The sequence below is a fragment of the Chrysemys picta genome, chromosome 2, assembly GCF_011386835.1.
Source record: "Chrysemys picta bellii isolate R12L10 chromosome 2, ASM1138683v2, whole genome shotgun sequence".
NCBI classification, from domain to species: Eukaryota; Metazoa; Chordata; order Testudines; family Emydidae; genus Chrysemys; species Chrysemys picta.
In genome coordinates this window covers 174240586-174259071 of record NC_088792.1, presented here as the reverse complement: position 1 = coordinate 174259071, position 18486 = coordinate 174240586, and the positions used below count along the sequence as shown (strand labels likewise).

The window sequence follows — 18486 nt, the reverse complement described above, 5'->3', positions numbered from 1 at the left end:
TGTTATCACATGCCCCTCCAAATCACTGCAAATGATAGACATTCACCTATCATAGTGGTTAGTGTGCATGTCTTTTTATTTTGAAAGATAATGTCTTCCTCAGAAATAGCATATGTTCCATGCTATATGGCAGTTAAGATTATTTTTAAAGTTGTCTCCTTAATTCAAACCAAACTACTCATCTTCCAAATGTGGTGTTATGTTGCTCAAGATAATCTAAATAAGAAACAGAAAAAAAGATTACAACACTATGCAGGATAAATGTAACCTGCTCCCTGGTGAATGCACACACAATACAATGGGCATTTTGTATTAGAGGACTTCCTTTTTACCCTTAGGCAAGAACATCACAGTATAAGTTAAATATAACTGTCAGCATTACTGTTTATAATATGTTTGTTGTTGCTTTGCTCTTGGATAAGGTTAATAAAACAGGGAACCATTTCAGCATCTTGAAACTATCTCTTGGTTTGGAGTTATTGTTTTCTTGAGAGGTCAGATCTAAGTTCAGTATGGAAAATTTCTAACTATTAATAAGTGGTCCAGAATAAAGTCACATTGTTTAACTGCCCCGTCCTTTAGCATAAAATAGCTCCTTGTGTCAGTGAAATATTGCCACATGTGACTTAATAGTCTCCCTGGTTAATATTTAATCAGCAAGCAATACAAAAAATAGATGTAGACATACACTAACCTAAATTTAAAGTAGGCACAGTCGTAGGATATTTCTAGTTATGTTGTAATATCATAGGAATATCATATATAATATAATATAATTATAATATAAATATGTTCCATTTACAGTTGCCAGCCATTATTCCACCTATACAGATGGTATTTTCACCTTTAGTTGGGCCACCAGAAAAGAAACTTACCAGCAAAGCAAAAGCTTGCCCCTAATTAAATCACATGTATAAGGGCCTCATCCAAAGCCCACTGTAGTCAATTAAAAGACTCCTATTATCTCAATTAAACTTTTAAAACACCATTGAATTCTATCATCTATTCAATTTTTATTCACACTAATTTTTCATTAATGGTGACATAGGTTAAGAATCAAGACATCATCTAGTTTCAGAACCTTAAAAATAGGAGAGATTCAGTTCTCATTGCTGTATTTCTGTGAGTTCGTCAGTTCTTGACATGGCTACCTAGTTACTTAGGCAATGTGTACACTACCACGGGATCGATGCTGCTGTAATCAATGCATCCGGAGTTGATTTAGCAGGTCTAGTGAAGACCCACTAAATCGACAGCAGAGCACTCTCCTGTTGACTCCAGTACACTCCACCGGTAATGAGAGGAGTAAGGTAAGTTGACGGGAGAGCATCTCCCATCAACCCAGCACAGTGTAGACAGTAAGTCTACTTAAGCTACGTTGACTCCAGCTACATTATTCACATAGCTGGAGTAGCATAACTTAGGTTGACTTACTCTGGTAGTGGACATAGCCTTAGGGTCTGATCCAATTCAAGTCAACACGAAGGCTCCCATTGAAACTCTAGTCAAATCTCTATTTAGGCATTCAGCACCACCAGTATCTGTTACCACTCAACAGAAAACAGTGTCAAAGCCTAATGAGCATAGCATAGGAAATTCATACCAAAACACTGTTGTCTCTTAAATGAAGCAAGATTCTTAGCTATGTAAGCACAGCAATTGTCAACTCATGACAGGAAGGATGTTGTTTTTGTTGTCTAAAACCTTGTATTCCATCTACAGTAGGCCATGATCTAAATTGAAAAAAGGTGTTTAAATACAGTTCCAACAAAACTTTATAAAACAGTTTGGCTGACCAGTGTGCGTCTTTCCGCACTCCAGGAAAATATCAAAAATGTTGAGGAGAAAAGAATGCCTTCCCGGTTGTATTGTCTCCTCTCTCCTCATGATATATGGATGACTGTCAACTGGAACTCCAGAAAGGGTTGGAGGTGGAGCTGGGGCAAGGGTGAAAAACAGATGAAATGCTTCTTTCATCCGAGAACCCAGAGCAGCAAGTGAAAAACTCAGAAGGAGATAATACTACTATATCCTGTATGATGTCACTCTTGGTCTCCTCTTCAGCAGCTACTCAGAGAAACAGAAGGCAATGGCTGTGCAGCTGCAGTAAGGACAATGCTGCCAGACAGACAGGCACTAGCAGAGAAGCAGCTGTTCCTAAAGGTTCCTGTCTCCATGAAGGAGGCAAGTGCTTTCATCAGAGATTCTTGAGATCCACAATGACAAAAGGTGGAGTGACTTCCAAACTCTGCTTCCCCCAATCCTCATCTCATGGCAAAGAGAATAGTGGTAGGAAAATTCTGAAAGAACCTTGCACTACACCTCTACTCCGATATAACGTGACCCGATATAACACAAATTTGGATATAATGCGGTAAAGCAGCGCTCCAGGGGGATGGGGCTGTGCACTCCGGTGGATCAAAGCAAGTTCGATATAACGCGGTTTTACCTATAACGCGGTAAGATTTTTTGGCTCCCGAGGACAGCGTTATATCGGGGTAGAGGTGTATTTTCCTCCTACTTAGCCCTCTGTCACAGTGTCACAGGTCCGATGCTCTGGAACTGCTCTGTATGAAGCCAGACAGGCCTCTGGGGTAGCATGACACCCCTCAGGGCACGCTGTCCAGGGCAAGAAGCCTTTTTGGCTATGGCCTTCTTGGATCTGACATCAGAGCATTCAGCACCCCTGTTCTCACCATGCACTTCCCGCAGCGGGTCCACCTGGATGGGACCCCTAGGGAAACTGGAAGGGCCCTGCACCCCAACTTCGCAGTCAGCAGTGACTCTCAGCCAGCATGTAAAACAGAACGTGTATTAGTTGACAGGAACACAGTGTAGAACAGAGCTTGTTAGAACAGAAAGCAGGACCATTCACCAAAGACCATCTTGGGGGAACCCAGGGCCTGGTCCCCCCTGGGTGCCCCCTCCGGCTTCCCAACAGGATACTGACCCGCTTCCAGCGGCCCAACCTCCAACACGCCCACTGCCTCTCTTGTAGTCTTTTTCTTGCTTCCTGGGCAATGTGTCACCTGGTCGCATCCACCTCCTGGTTAAATTAAAATTAATGGAGATATCCTGTCTCCTAGAGCAGGAAGGGACCTTGAAAGGTCATCGAGTCCAGCCCCCTGCCTTCACTAGCAGGACCAAGTACTGATTTTTCCCCAGATCCCTAAGTGGCCCCCTGAAGGATTGAACTCACAATCCTGGGTTTAGCAGGCCAATGCTCAAACCACTGAGCTATCCCTAACCCTTCTCAGGTTACGAAGGGCACCGTCCATTGCTTACGTGCAGGCAGCTTGAGCAGTCTCACCTGCCCCTGGGGGTCTCAGCAAAAGTCATACACCCTTATTCCCACTACCTAGGCATTGGTGTAATACACCAGGAAACTGAGGTACACGCAGTATTCATGCAAAACAGTAAGACTCACATACATACAACACAACAAGGGGAAAAACCCCTTCATCACACCCTCTCCTGTGAGTGTTTCTGCATGCAGAGGTGATCCAGCCCAACATTAAGGCCTTCTTTAAAAAGTGTGTTAAAAACTAATTATACTGAAACCAGGTTTAAACACTGTTTTTAAACTCAGCTGCTAGCCCACTGTATATGAGGCTATGAAACAATGTTGAGTAAGATGTAGATGAGCTACACACTATTGCTTAGGAATCGTGAATGATTCCCATAAGTTCATCCAGCTATGATTGTTGCTATGATAGTCTGTATGACTCACCTAGTTTTTAACATGCTGTTGGTTCACCCTCTGCTTAATAGAAGTCCATGTAGCTGAAACGTTTAGAGCGATGCCCATAACTTGTACTAAACAAATATATAGTCATAATTTTAAAATTAAATTTACTTTGACTTTTTTTAACATAATACAAGAAGGCTTTAGTGTTTGAGCATAATTCCCCATTTTTGATAGTGTGCCTTTTTTCTGTTGACTCAGTGAATTGAAAACTAATGCAATACTAGGTATGTCTTCTCCCATCAACATGCAAGTAATTCAGGCATTTGTCTTCCATTTCTTCTAATGTGAGGTACAAGCATAAAGAGCTCTTCATTCCACAAGGAGAAAAATCAAACCTGATGACTTACACAAATAGTGTATATACACAGTATGCTGAAGCAAAATGGATCTATTTAAAGAGTCTCTACTGTAATTCATATTCCATCCCAAACTGCTAACCAGGCAGAGAAAATACCTTTACAAGGGCAAATGTATTAATCCAAAGTGCAGTAGTCAATAAGGAGATAAGCAAGGCAGGTTTTCCAACTGAGAGTTCATTCCACTCCCTTCCACCAGTATCAGAAGTTGGAAACATATAAAGATTCACAAGCAGTAGAATGGCTCTGTCAACAAGGCTCGAATAATCACAATATCTATTTCAATAAAGTCAGTCTCATGGCAATATAAAACTTCACAAGGCAAAATAAAAACAAAATGAGATTCCACTGCTGAACGTTTCCAGTTTGTTTTCTTTTATTTCAGCCTTTTTAATAAACTTATTTATCGTATTTCTTAACTATTCAGTTCATATTTCATTAGAACCTGCAATTTACAACAGGTTGGCAAGGTGGTTGTACCTCCACAGAGCCCCATTGACTTTAATAACGCTCTGAACCAGTTAAGGAGTCTTCCTGTACGTTGTAAATTGCAGGATCAGGGCCTTAATATTCACTTTTTAAAAATAATTCAGAAAATATATCTTCATGCATTGTGTAAGCAATTTCCCATGAGCAAAATATAACAATTTCCCATAAAATATTCCCCAGTTTTAAACTCTGATGGGGAAAACACGGTTACCACAGATAGAGTAGCAGTGTTATAAATATTCTGTTTAGATTATTGAAATATTTGTCATGTTTGCATTAAAGAAACTGCAGAATTACACTTCTGGCCTATCTAGGGAGGATAAAAACTATAATAAGAAATATGATTTTCTTCAGAGAGTTTCCAAGTGGAAGTCATAACGTGCTGCTAGAAATTACGTTGTTGAGAAAAGGTCCATCAGGCATTTTATAAAATTATTCAAAGTAAAGTTCCATCTACACTATTAAACACAGGCCAAGATATAATATGAATTGGTCTTACCTGTATCAATGGGACCAAGTCTTGTTCTAATTACATGAAGCAACTGTACTTTGGTTCTATAACAGGTCAAGGCTAGAGCATAGTGTGGTCTCATTCATCCATGCAAGTTCAAATTGTTATAGCATGGTCACGACAATATTGTTTTTAAACATGTTTGAACACTATCAAACTTAACATGTTAAAGGGGCCTTATATCTCTTTAGTTTTCTCAAAGCAGGGCCAACCCAGTGATGTGTGAGGTCCCAACCAAAGCAGAGAAAGATTATAAGAAATAGGGCCAGAAGTCATTTGTCCTTCTGGTCCTGCTGTCAAAGGGTGTAGAAAAGTCTGAAGTAATTGCAATACAAATAATAATAATAGTTTCCTCTACCTTTGTACCTGCTATTGGAAAAGATAATACATCTTAACCCATGAGTTCCAAGACTCCCAAAATAGATGCTTGTCTTATTTGTCCATAATGCTAGTCCTGCATCAAACCCTAGAGGGCTTGATAACACTGATTTGCTTCCTCCAGGAACAGCACAGAGAATGAAACACCCTAGAAGAACTTTTGCTTGAAAGGCTTCCAGGAAACAACACACTTTAATCATCTCAGAGAACTCTTCTATGCCCCAGATGCCAGAAAATAATATTTACTTCCAATGCCAGCATTAGTGAAAAATATGAGAGGAACTCAACATACTTATCTTTACAAAAAAGCAACTGTACTTGGAGACATTTTCTTGACAAAACAAAAACAAAAAGAACACATTTCCAGCCAAGATAAATGTCCCTTGCTGGCTGACAGAAGATACAGTAGGCCAAGAAAAGCAGAATATAACATCAAAGAATCCATCCTTTATTATTAATGAAGTGCACTTAGTGTCATTATGCCTTGGGCTCCCTATGATACAAGTACAATCAATAAACATTGCATTTCTTTATGTACTAGAACAATCTGAGCTAAAGAGTAAGATTTGCCTCTTGCTTTTTCTTTATAACCATTTGGGGAACTGCAGTCTGTGACATGTTTAAGAATCAACTTCCACACACAGCCTGCAGGCTCAATCACCAGGGGTTTTGAAATGAGAAGTGAGAACAATAAGACGACCAGGGTCAAATGAACAGAGGAGATAATAAGGAAAAAAAGTAAATCACTTTAATAACGAGAAGTCAGACCTTGTAAGGCTTTAAACAGTATTCATTTAAAATCAATAAAAAAATACTACACAGGCAGTCTGGGAAAAGAAATCAGAATAAGTATGTTTCCCTATCCTTAGTGCAAGTCTTAGTTCAATCAATGGATTTTTCCATTAATTATAGCTTGGATATTATAGTAATTGACTAAAAAAAAAAATGCATGAATAAAATGTCTATACCACAGTGAGAGAGAGTTTAGATTTCACCGGCCTTCCTGAAAAAAGGACTGGATGGGGAAGGAAGAGAATAAACTACACTGTAAACACGAACAGCAAAAACATATAGAAATTCCCACCCAATCTTTCTTCACCAAGCAGCATCCCCCTCCCTGTTCATAATGCACTTCCTCCGTGATGCCAATGTAAGAAACAGGTAGCTTTTCATATTTAAAATAACTTCCATATAGATTAGATATTTGACCATTTCCTGGTCACCTCCTATTTTGAGATCTGTATGCTGTATCTGTCCATCTGTAGATCATGAACTCCACAAGGAAGGGACTCTGTCTTCTTTTATGTTTGTAATGGCTCAGTGCCCACTGACAGCCATTAATAAGTTAAAATAAAAGTGAACGAATGCCAACATTTCTAGAAAGATATGCTTTACAATGAAAGCAAAAGAAAAAGCAATAAGCTATATAGTATGGTGCTTAGAAACTTTAGTGATGAAAGCACTATAAATACCCTTCCAGACCCAAGAAATAAAAATAAAAAGTTCAATAGAAATTTTGTATTTCATTTTGTAAACATAGATGAAAATTTTACAAAAAATCTTGATTTGGTTATTTTCACTCTGCATCTGATTTTATAGATTCTAAAAAACATAGACCCATCACAAGGCAGCATCTCCAAAAGAGATAAAAGGAAAATAAGTGTGCAAATCACTTGCATAAAAATTGTAAGTTGTAGGTAAGAAAAATTCTAAGAAGCAAGGAAAAACAAAATAAGTATAATGCCAAAAATTGATGTCAAGATAGATCTTGGAAGCATACTTGGGAAAAAAAATACCCCACACCCCAACGTTTCTGAAGCAGAAAGTCTCAATTCTCTCCAATGTTCCCTAGAGAATCCTACATTAAATTCTAACTGCTGTATCTGTTATGGTTTGTCAGTCAATCACTTACTGATTGGGGCGGGCAAACAGGGGCGGGCAAACTTTTTGGCCTGAGGGCCGCATTGGGTTTCGTAAATTGTATGGAGGGCTGGTTAGGGGAGAGGGTCGTGGCCCGGCCCCAGCTCCTACCTGCCCCCACCCCCCCCATTCCCTGATGGCCCCTCTGGGACCCTGCCCTATCCACATACCCCTGCTCCCTGTCCCTTGACCGCACCCAGACCTCAACTGCCCCATCCAACCCCTCCTCTCATTCCTGACGGCCCCCCAGGTCCCCTGCCTCATCCCACCACCCCTTCTCCCTGTCTCCTGACTGCCCCTGGAACCCCTGCCCCTGACTGCTCCCAGCTGGCCCATCCAACCCCCCCCCCCTCCTGCCCCACTACCACGCTGCCTGGAGCACTGGTGGCTGGCAGCGCTTCAGCTGCGCCGCCCGGATGGAGCAGGGCCATGCCGCCACCACTACACAGCACAGAGCACTGGGTCAGGCCGGGCTCTGAAGCTGCGCTGCCCCAGGCGCTCACAGCCCGCCGCCCACAGCATTGCACCGGTGGCAAAGCGAGTGAGCTGAGGCTGCGGGGGGATGGGGGGGGAGGGAGTAGGGGAGGGGTCGGCGGCTAGCCTCCAGGACCAGGAGCTCGGAGGCTGGGCAGGACACTCCCATGGGCTGGATGTGGCCCACGGGCAGTAGTTTGCCCACCTCTGACTTAGAACCAGATTCTGCTATCCTTTCTCATGTTGAGTCACTTATTCATCAAGTAGTTTCTTTGATTTTAATAGGACCATTTGATGAGAAAGATACAAATCAACATGAGTAAATGTGGCAGAATCTGTCCCTTACCTATGTACCTCCACTACCCTGAATCCCATTACTTCCTTTGATAAAGTATTAGGGATGAAGAAATCATTAACACTATAAGAAGGCCAAAGGCAGGAGTCTGGCATGGTACTCCAAATATGAAAACAGACTTAGTTTTCTATTTTAAAAGAAGAATCTGAGAAAGTGTGTTCCTGAAGGCAAGAATACTCATGCTAAATGGCTGATAGCTGAGGAAAAGGAGTAGTAGAAAGCTCAATTTCTGTGTGAATTTAAATACTTACTTGCATCAAGAGGTGTCCTCTTCTCAGTTCTAATTCCTTTCCTTTGTCCGTAAGCTTTGGTCAACCTACTGTTCTGGTCTTGCCTTTCCTTCAGAAGGCTTGAGACACAAATTCAGTATCATCTGCGGATAAAAGCCTAGGGAGAGGAGAAGAAGAAAAAAAGTCGTCCTTTTTGAGGTGATAGTGAATATATAGAGCAGGCCTGCACAACATGCGGCCCATGTGGGCTCACTGTGCAGCCCGTGTGAGGTGAGTAGGTGGGCTCACTGTGCGGCCCGCGGGGGGTGAGTAGGCAAGTGGCGGGTGGGGGGGGGACCAAGGAGGCGAGTGGGCAGTGGTGGGGGGTGAGTAGGTGAGCCGAGGGGGTGGGGACTGAGGAGGCGAGCGGGCAGGCAGTGGCGGGGTTGCAGGTGACCCGGCGGTGGGGGAGGGAGGTTGAGGAGGCAAGCAGGGACTTGATGGCTGACCTGATCTACTGATCTGGTCTGGCTCCCATCCCCTCTCCAAGGGTTGCAGCTGTCTGTAGGTGCTGCCTTCCATGCCTTCCTCATTCATTCAACAGGGCAACTGATTACAAAGTGGGGGGAAGATCTTATTCTACTTCTAGCTAAAAGACATTTTTCTTTTACCTTAATTATACTACCTTAGGAGCCCACTATAACATATTACAAAGGTTCAATACTGCTGTTTTTTAAATTAATGGAGATATCCTATCTGGAAGGGACCTTGAAAGATCATTGAGTCCAGCCCCCTATCTTCATTAGCAGGACCAAGGACTGATTTTTGTCCCAGATCCCTAAGTGGCCCCCTCAAGGATTGAGCTCACAACCCTGGGTTTAGCAGGCCAATGCTCAAATCACTGAGCTATCCCTCCCCCGCTTCCCCAGTGGTGCTGGGGAAGGAGGGTTTGTTTCCACGGGGCGGGCGGCGCTGAGGGAGGGAGTTTCGGGGGGTCTGGGCAGTGCTGGGGCTTGTTTCCGCGGGGCGGGCGGCACTGTGGGCGGTGTTGTGTTTCAGGGGGGCTGGGTAGCGCTGGGGGGGGTTCAGCCCTCAGCTGTTTTCTTTGGAGTAATATGGCCCTCGCCGCTTTACAAGTTGTGCAGGCCTGATATAGAGAGTATTACCCACACCCGTCTACCCTTATGCTTCTGAGAGACTTCCCAGACCCTCAGGAATTTCTACTAAATTGCATGTCTTCCACTAATGTCCTGACTGTGGATACTGCAGGTTCCATGGCCACAGGCATTGCAGTCATGAAAGGTGATATTGTATAGAATAGTGAAAGAATACCAATTCCAGAAAGACTGCAAATAAGTTATTGCTGGAAGTCTATTGTTATTATAATTCCCTGAATGTATGGAATACAATATATTGTTGATTTTTTTTAAATAAAATGAAGTTTTGATCCTGGTTGTGGGTCAGATACTGGTTGTGGGTCAGATGACAGAAAAGTATTACACTTTTTGATTTTCTCATTGTAGGTGGGCATAGTACTGTCTGGTCTGCCTAGAGAATCACTGAATCAACTAGAGCATGAAAATATGGTCCCTGAAACTCATCAGCTACACCTATAGGAAATGGATGCCAACAAACAGGACAAAAGCCTGGAGAGAAACATATCATAGAGTAACTAACGTCCATGGCAAAAGTGAAGCTTTTTAAAAAAAATTGTATAGCAAGAGTTTTTTTAAACTGCAATCACGGCAGCATTTTTTAAAGATTTGTGATCCTACTTGTGATTAACTTCTGGGTCAGATATTCTGAGTGAGCCAAGAATAAAGTGGTGGCTCTGAGCCACAGCAAAATTCAAATTCAGTCACTCTGAAATAAAGTATCATTTCTTGTTTTCCAGAACTATAGTTTGCTTTCTATTCTAAATCTCAACATCAGGAAGAAATAGGAAGAAAATAGGAAGAAAAATGAAACTAACTAAATATGTTAGCTTGGCTGAATGACAACTATGGAAAAATATGATGATAGCGTAAATCACCAAGGAGAGAGAGAAATCGTTTATAGATTGTCTCTGAAGGATATAACTAGAGGTAATGCGATTAAATTAGAAAAGGAGACGGTTTAGGCTAAATATGAGAAAACATTCCCTAACGGTGAGATCTGTTATACAGGGGAATATTCTCCTCAAGGGAAGGGAAGGTTATTCATGACTGGACAAAACACTAAAAAGTATAACATAGAAAACAGTTCTGAATTGATGCAGTGACAGACTAGAACACCTAACAAGCCAAGTCCATCTCCGATTTCTATAATTAAGTTTGTCATCAAGATTTCATTATGCCAAATGACTATGCAATGAAAATACCCTCATTGCCTGCAGGGTTTCTGTCCACAAAAAATATCTGAAACAATACCAGTATTAAGGTTAGTGGTATCTCTCAGATTTACTACAAAGTGTCAAATATCAGGGGGTAGCCGTGTTAGTCTGAATCTGTAAAAAGCAACAGAGGGTCCTGTGGCACCTTTAAGACTAACAGAAGTACTGGAGCATAAGCTTTCGTGGGTGAATGCCCACTTCATTAGACGCAAGTAATGGAAATTTCCAGAGGCAGGTATAAATCAGTATGGAGATAATGAGGTTAGTTCAATCAGGGAGGGTGAGGTGCTCTGCTAACAGTTGAGGTGTGAACACCAAGGGAGGAGAAACTGCTTCTGTAGTTGGATAGCCATTCACAGTCTTTGTTTAATCCAGATCTGATGGTGTCAAATTTGCAAATGAACTGGAGTCTGGTCCTGAAGTTTTTTTGCTGTAAGATGGCTACCTTTACATCTGCTATTGTGTGGCCAGGGAGGCTGAAGTGTTCTCCTACAGGTTTTTGTATATTGCCATTCCTGATATCTGACTTGTGTCCATTTATCCTCTTACGTAGTGACTGTCCAGTTTGGCCAATGTACATAGCAGAGGGGCATTGCTGGCACATGATGGCATATATAACATTAGTGGACGCAGGTGAATGAGCCGGTGATGTTGTAGCTGATCTGGTTAGGTCCTGTGATGGTGTTGCTGGTGTAGATATGTGGCCAGAGTTGGCATCGAGGTTTGTTGCATGGGTTGGTTCCTGAGTTAGAGTTGTTATGGTGCGGTGCGTGGTTGCTGGTGAGAATATGCTTAAGGTTGGCGGGTTGTCTGTGGGCGAGGACTGGAGGTGACAAATGGACTGAAGGTGAAAAATCCATTGCTATCTACATACTGCACAGACCACAGTGAGAGATTATGCCATACACTATCAAAGAAACTGAGGAACCACCTGATCAGCATCCTATACAGCAAACAGAAAAACATCAAGAAAGAGCTCTCCAACCTGGAGACTTTCTGATGAAGTGGGCATTCACCCACGAAAGCTTATGCTCCAATACGTCTGTTAGTCTTAAAGATACTACAAAGTGAGCATCCTTAAGGATTGCAAATATGCTAATATATATCTTCTGATGTCCTGAGTTCCAGTGTAATCCTTTCACCACAAAACTATCTCTAGCACTTTTAATTCAAGGATTGCAAAGCACTTGACAGACAGACATCAAGACCCAGTTAATTTCCTGCAGAAATGCCTGTGCCATGGGAAAACCTACTTTGGTGCAAGATTTTAAGAGCCCAATCTTCAGCACATATTCACTTAATAGAAAGCAACAGAGGGTCCTGTGCACCCAAGTGGAATTTCACTTAATAGAGACAGTGATGGTAGCTTCATGGTAAGGGTATAGGGCAGGGCCATGGAAGCTAGGAGTTCAAGCCCCTGCTCATGGTTTCCAATAAACAAATGCCAGCACTTTGAAAGGGATATAAAGCTTCATGCTTCAGGTTGTAATCCAATCTTTGAAGATTAGGTTTTAGGGAGGAGATTTTGAAATAGTTGGTTTCATGGGAGGAGATTCTCCCACATTTGACTTCTTTGGGGTTTCACGCATTTTCCTCTGAAGCTGGCCATTGTTGGAGCCAGTAAATTGAACAAGATGGACCACAAGTCTAACCCAGCACATTACAGAACAATTAAAAAATAAAAAAACCAAACAAGGCAAGCAGGAAAAAGCGTGATCAACATCCTGCAATAGGATTCATACATAAATAGAACTTCTCCTGTGGGATCAGAGAGATGGAAGAGTTTTCTCTTGTTATTTCTTCCAATGTAAAAAGTTTAGGGTGGGATTTTCAGAAGTGCCTATGTGATTTAGGATCAAAACTACTATTGAAACTCAAAGGTGCTTGTGCTCCTAAGTCACTTAAGTGCTTCTGAAAGCTACCCCCACCCCCATTCAGTTCTGTTTCTGTAGGCAATTACAGGGATATAAAGAAATTACTAACTTTAGAAACAGAGTTATTCAGAACACCCATTTGTTATGAGGAAATAATCCTACCCAGTGTGGGCAACAGAAAAACACTTTTTAAATTATAATCAACTATGATAATATTGGCTGAGAGCCAAATTCTGCCTTGATTTGCATTCCTAATTTTCAATGGGTGATATAGAATCCAAACAAGGGCAGAACCTAACTCTGAGTGGAACTGTCTATCATTGCGATCAAGAAGCAAGAGTGATTAAGATTTAGGAGAATCAGAGCAGCAGCAGGAGGGAAAAGAGGTTATCAAGTTTTTAGAAGTTGAAAAACAGTAATTAAAAAAGATGATAATATCATGACAATCAATTATCATTCCAACCCCAAAAGAAAAATAATCAACATGAATAACAATATAACAGGAAAGCACATGCTCTCTCAAAGTGTTGAGTGCCATGTCATAAAGCTGAAATGATATACCGAAAAGAATAATTTAGGCAGCATATGACAAAGCTACAAATATGCCCTGGAGAATGTAACAGCTGTTCCATTTCACACAGTTCTATAGTCTCGGCAGGTATTTTGTTCAAATTCATTTTTCTGCTACTACAGATTTAGAATATTATCAAGTACGCCAGATGCTTATGTTATTACATCATTCTCAAATTGCTCATTTATCTTAAGATATAAGGCAAAGAGAGGGCCAGCCAGGTTTCCTTCTTCCAAACCTGAACACAAGCAGCAAAGACTGCTGTCTAAATAATATATAACAATAAAACACCATCAAGGTATCAACCAACAATGTTCAGAAAACCTAGAAATTTGCCTAGGTTTTTTTAGGCTAAGGATTTTATGCACACCACTAAATTTGCCCCCATATTTGCACATAAACAAGCAAGCAAGCAAAAGCACAGTTTATATAAACACACAAGTGGACCAGTCTTGGTCCCATTTAAATCTGTGAGCTGAGTAAGATAAGAATCAGGGCCCATATGTTGAAGATGAGCAGCACTTATTTTTGTGCAATACATGGCTTCCAAGAAAAGCAAAAGCAAAACAAATTTATAAAATTAATCACTCTATCCAACAATACCATCAACTTAAAAAAGAAAACACACTTCTGTCTGAATCTTGTTCCTACTGCTTGATTCAAGTCATCTACAATTACTATAACCGAAATAAAAGGGGGGAAATGGCCTTTTTTAGTTTACTTTTGCAGTTGACTGCACTTTCTGCATCACTTTCTTCTGACTTGTCTTTTGTTTGTTTTGCATATATGTGTGGCTTTCATACTGACACAGGAAAATGAAATACATTTTAAAAATAGGGCATGTGATTGTAAAACCACAAAAATTATCAGTTGGACTCGGGAGCACGGGTAGTACCTGAAATTATTTTAAAATAATTTATTTAATGACTAGATTAGATTTCAAACTGACAGCGTTCCTGTAAACAAGGTTTGCTTTAATATATTTTGCCTTCTTCCTCATAATTCTTTCATATTTTGGAGATCAATATGACAGCAATAGAACCTCTAGTACAATGGTGCCAAAACTTTTCCTGGCACACCCCCTCTTACCCATAATGGAATCTGTCCACACCCTCCTCCCCTTTACTGCACAGTTGGCTCAGCAGAGGAGCTTGGGCTGAAGGCAGAGCTGGAGGGAGAACTGAGGATGGGGGAGGAGCTGGGGCTAGAGGCGGAGCTGGCGTGGGCATGGAGAAGGAATGAGGGCGGAGCTGGAGGAGAGGGAGCAGAGTGGAGCTGCAGCTGGGGCTGAGCTGGGGGGGGGAGGCAAGCGGGACAATTTGCCCCAGGCCCCGCAAGGGCCCCCACAAGAATATAGTATTCTAGAATATTGCAACTTTTTTTTATGGAAGGGGCCCCCGAAATTGCTTTGCCCCAGGCCCCCTGAATCCTCTGGGCGGCCCTGGTGGAGTGGAGCTGCGGCTGGAGCCGGAGCTGGGCTAGATGATGTTCCCTCCTTGCATCCCGTGGGGCTGACTCCGGTCCGGCCATTCACCCCCCAAAACGTTCCTCTGTACCCCCCTAGGGGGCACACCCCACAGCTTAGTGACCAATGCTCTAGTTCCAATGACTGAAAGGAAACTAAACTGAGATGGAGTCATCACTGCACTAGCCTGTAAATCTACTTTTACTTACCTAACCTTTCCCAAGCCTTCGAAACTAGATTTTACTGGCTAAATGAAGACTGCAGGTTTTTTTTAGGATTCCTTAAAATATATGAATAAAGAAACAAAAAGTGTGGTTGTCTCTGAGAATTTTAGGAAGAATGTTATAAAGAATCTGCAAATAAAAATGGAAAATTCCATTTTAAATGTGTTTAGTGTCCCCGTTGCCCAGAACAAGAGAGGTATATGGCACAAAGACAATAAAAATCCTTCGTTTCTTCTATTCATATTCCCTTAATTCACACAACCAGCCTACAATGCCTCATTCTGTGACCTACAGCTACCAAGGAAGCCCCAAGGAGTATGGTGCTGGCCATGAAAGTTCAGTTAATTGCATTTCTGTAGAACAATTTAAAGTTTCTTAGAACAATTTTAATTTTGTTTTTAACAAAGAAGAATGTTTGAGAAGGTGCTATATGTAATTAAACAAAAATGAAATTTATTTTAAATTGCTTGCTTGCTTTCCACAAGACCCAAAGGATAGCCAAAATAAAACAACTTGTGTGTGTACAGTGTATAAATTATACACACAGAAAGATTATTCTCCAGTCAATATTGTGGTATTTATCTGTATTATTTACACACAACGCATTATTTTATAAACACACTGTAAACTGGATCAGAAATGTAGCTGATAGAATTAAAAAAACTCAAGCACAGGTGCAGTTAAATATCAGTTTAATCAGTGAAAATGGTGCACCACAAATACACCTTTTCTGAAGACAAACTCACTATTTAAATAGCATATAATAGATACACTGTAATGTTAGAAACACTGCTACACCAAATAATACATATTGGTGATATTATATTAAAAAAAAATCAATCATCGATACTGGTGTGATATGAACTACGATGCCAACCTTACGTTAGTAGTGACAAAACTACCAGCAGAGCTGGAAGTTGGAGCCATTTTATTTGCAGGTCTGGAAAAATCTGGATGCTTACAATACAGATGGGAGAAAACTGGAGGCTGATGGTGCAGCTGTGGTAAAGGAGTGATAACCCATAGAGCAGAGGAGGGTAAATCTAACATTTATTAAATAAACGAGGAGAACGTACTAACTGAATTATAACCTCATAATTCACAGTTAACTGTTTATTCCATGAGCCATATGCTGTCCAGGAGCTGTGTGTGTGCAGACAACAGGTAACATATACCCTTTGTCAGAGCCAATTCCAACAAAGCTGGGGCCTCTTGCAAAATCTTGGGCCCACAACTGCAAGATGAAATGCATGACCTCTCTTCACCTATCAAACTCCCATGTAAACTCAGTTGCAGGAGAGGGTGTATGTCCTTGTGGAAAGAATGAGGAAAATGGTGGATGGAAGTTACCTGTTAAACAGAAAGAGACAGAGGGAAACCTTTGCTACACTTCCCAGGGACATTTTTCCCCCAAGAGTCCTTGTGCTATCACCCTGCCTCAAAGCTCTCAAACAGCACAAAGCAAATCATACTCAACAACACGTGACACCAGACCACAAGCAGGAGTCATCACATTATCATAACTTAATAGATTCATGCAGGCTAAGGCCAGAAGGGATCATCCAATCATCTAATCTGACCTCCTGCACATCACAGGCCATTACATTTCACTATCCCCATATTAAGCCCAAAGAATGCATAGTTTTCAAGGCCTGAAGGGACCATTATGATCATCTAGTCTGACCTCCTGTACCACACAGGCCATAGAACTTTCCCAAAATAATTCCTAGAACATACCTTTTAGAAAAACATCCAATCGTGATTTAAAAATTGTCTGTGATAGAGAATCCACTAGGACCCATGGTAAATTTCCCAATGGTTAATTACCCTCACTGCCAAAAATTTACACCTTATTTTCAATCTGAAGTTGTCTAATTTCAACTTCCAGCCATTGGATCATGCTGTATCTTTATCTGCTAGACTGAAGAGCCCATTATTAATTATTTGTTCCCTATGTAGATACTCATTGGCTGTAATCAAGTTATTCCCTAACATTTTCTTAGTTAAGATAAATAGATTGAGCTCTGACATAAAGGCATGTTTTCTAACCCTTTAATATTCTTGTGGCTCTTTTCTGAACCCTCTCCAATTTATCAATAACCTTGAATTGTGGGCACCAGAACTGGATACAGAATTCCAGCAGGGGTCACACCGTGCCAGATACAGAACTAAAATAACCTCTACTCTATTCAAGATTCCCTGGTTTATGCATCCCAGGATGCGCAACTTTAGTTAGACCAAAGCATTTCAGTCCTCATGAAACTAAACTGTGTGCAATAAACGGAGAAGAGGAGAGACCAAGGTGCCAGCAATGCCCAAAGGGTCCTGCAATAACAGCAAATTGATTCGGCGACATATGACCAAATATGCCCATAATCTGGGGTGTTCCTACAATGTGGAGCCTTCCTGTGACTGTAGGTTTGGCAACATTGTCTGAATCAGCCATAGGCCATTATGATTGAAATTACTGAACTTTGGGAGCAGTTCAAAGAAGTACAAGTAATATTGGACTGATATTAGTTATTGACTTCAGGATCATCCTGCCCCTCTCCTACCACTCAACCTTTCAACTGCCCAACCTCTCCCTCTCACATTGCCTTCTCAACTTTCACTTCAATAATCCCTTCCTCTTCCCAACTTCAACCCAAAGAGCCCCTATGGGTTTGTAATACGAAGAACTAACCTGACTTCTGGCTGCCAACAGTCTGTCCATGTGGTATGAATGTTACACCCTTTCCCCTGCACTTTTTCTGGGTTTGTCTGTTAAGGACTCAAGTCTGCAACCATTTAAGAACACAAGAAATTTTATGCATGACAGCAGTCCTATTAAATTCAACAGGGCTACTTATTTTCATAAAGTTATTCTGGTGTGCAAGTGTTTGCAGCATTGGAGCCTTAGGACAGTGGTTCTCAACCAGGGGTACGCGTACCCCTGGGACTATGCAGAGGTCTTCCAGGGGAGATACATCAATTCATCTAGATATTTGCCTAGTTTTACAACAGGATACATAAAAAGCACTAGTGAAGTCAGTACAAATTAAAATTTCATACAGACAATGACTTGTTTATACTGCTCTATATACTATACACTGAAATGTGAGTACAATATTTATATTTCAATTGATTTATTTTATAATTATATGGTAAAAATGAAAAAGTAAGCAATTTTTCAGTAATAGGTACTGTGACACTTGTATTTTTATGTTTGATTTTGTAAGCAAGTAGTTTTTAAGTGAGGTGAAATTTGGGGGGTACACAAGGCAAATCAGATTCCTGAAAGGGGTACAGTAGTCTGGAAAAGTTGAGAGCCACTGCCTTAGGACATGCGTTTAACTTTAACAATTCTAAAAGTCTAATTAGGTTCAACTTTCCAAATGCAGGATATTATGTTTTGGTTAAGAAGTACCCTTAAAATATGTGACGGAGAAGTCTACCACAAGCCATTTAAAGACACTGATTCTGCACTGAGAACCAGAGAGACACACTCCTGTTGAGGTTAGTGGCAAAGGTGCTGGAACAATTTGTATAGTGGAGGTGCTGA

The 18486-nt window shown here is 41.2% G+C and overlaps 1 protein-coding gene across 8 annotated transcripts in view; it reads right to left on the bottom strand.

Annotated features, from left to right (window-relative positions):
• The window catches only part of FARS2 (phenylalanyl-tRNA synthetase 2, mitochondrial), a 380087-nt gene that overhangs the window by 359332 nt on the left and 2269 nt on the right, over positions 1–18486 (bottom strand). For 2 of the 8 annotated variants that reach the window (XM_065584913.1, XM_065584912.1), the window contains exons 2-3: positions 17629–17722; positions 8483–8618 (exon numbers count right to left, since the gene is read on the bottom strand). The exons of 4 other annotated variants lie outside the window; for them this stretch is intronic. In XM_065584913.1, the coding sequence (XP_065440985.1) occupies positions 8483–8488 (6 nt within the window). In that variant the 5' untranslated portion in view covers positions 8489–8618; positions 17629–17722. The remainder of the gene's footprint in view (positions 1–8482; positions 8619–17628; positions 17723–18486) is intronic. 2 more of the 8 variants (XM_065584914.1, XM_065584911.1) reach the window with 1 other exon arrangement.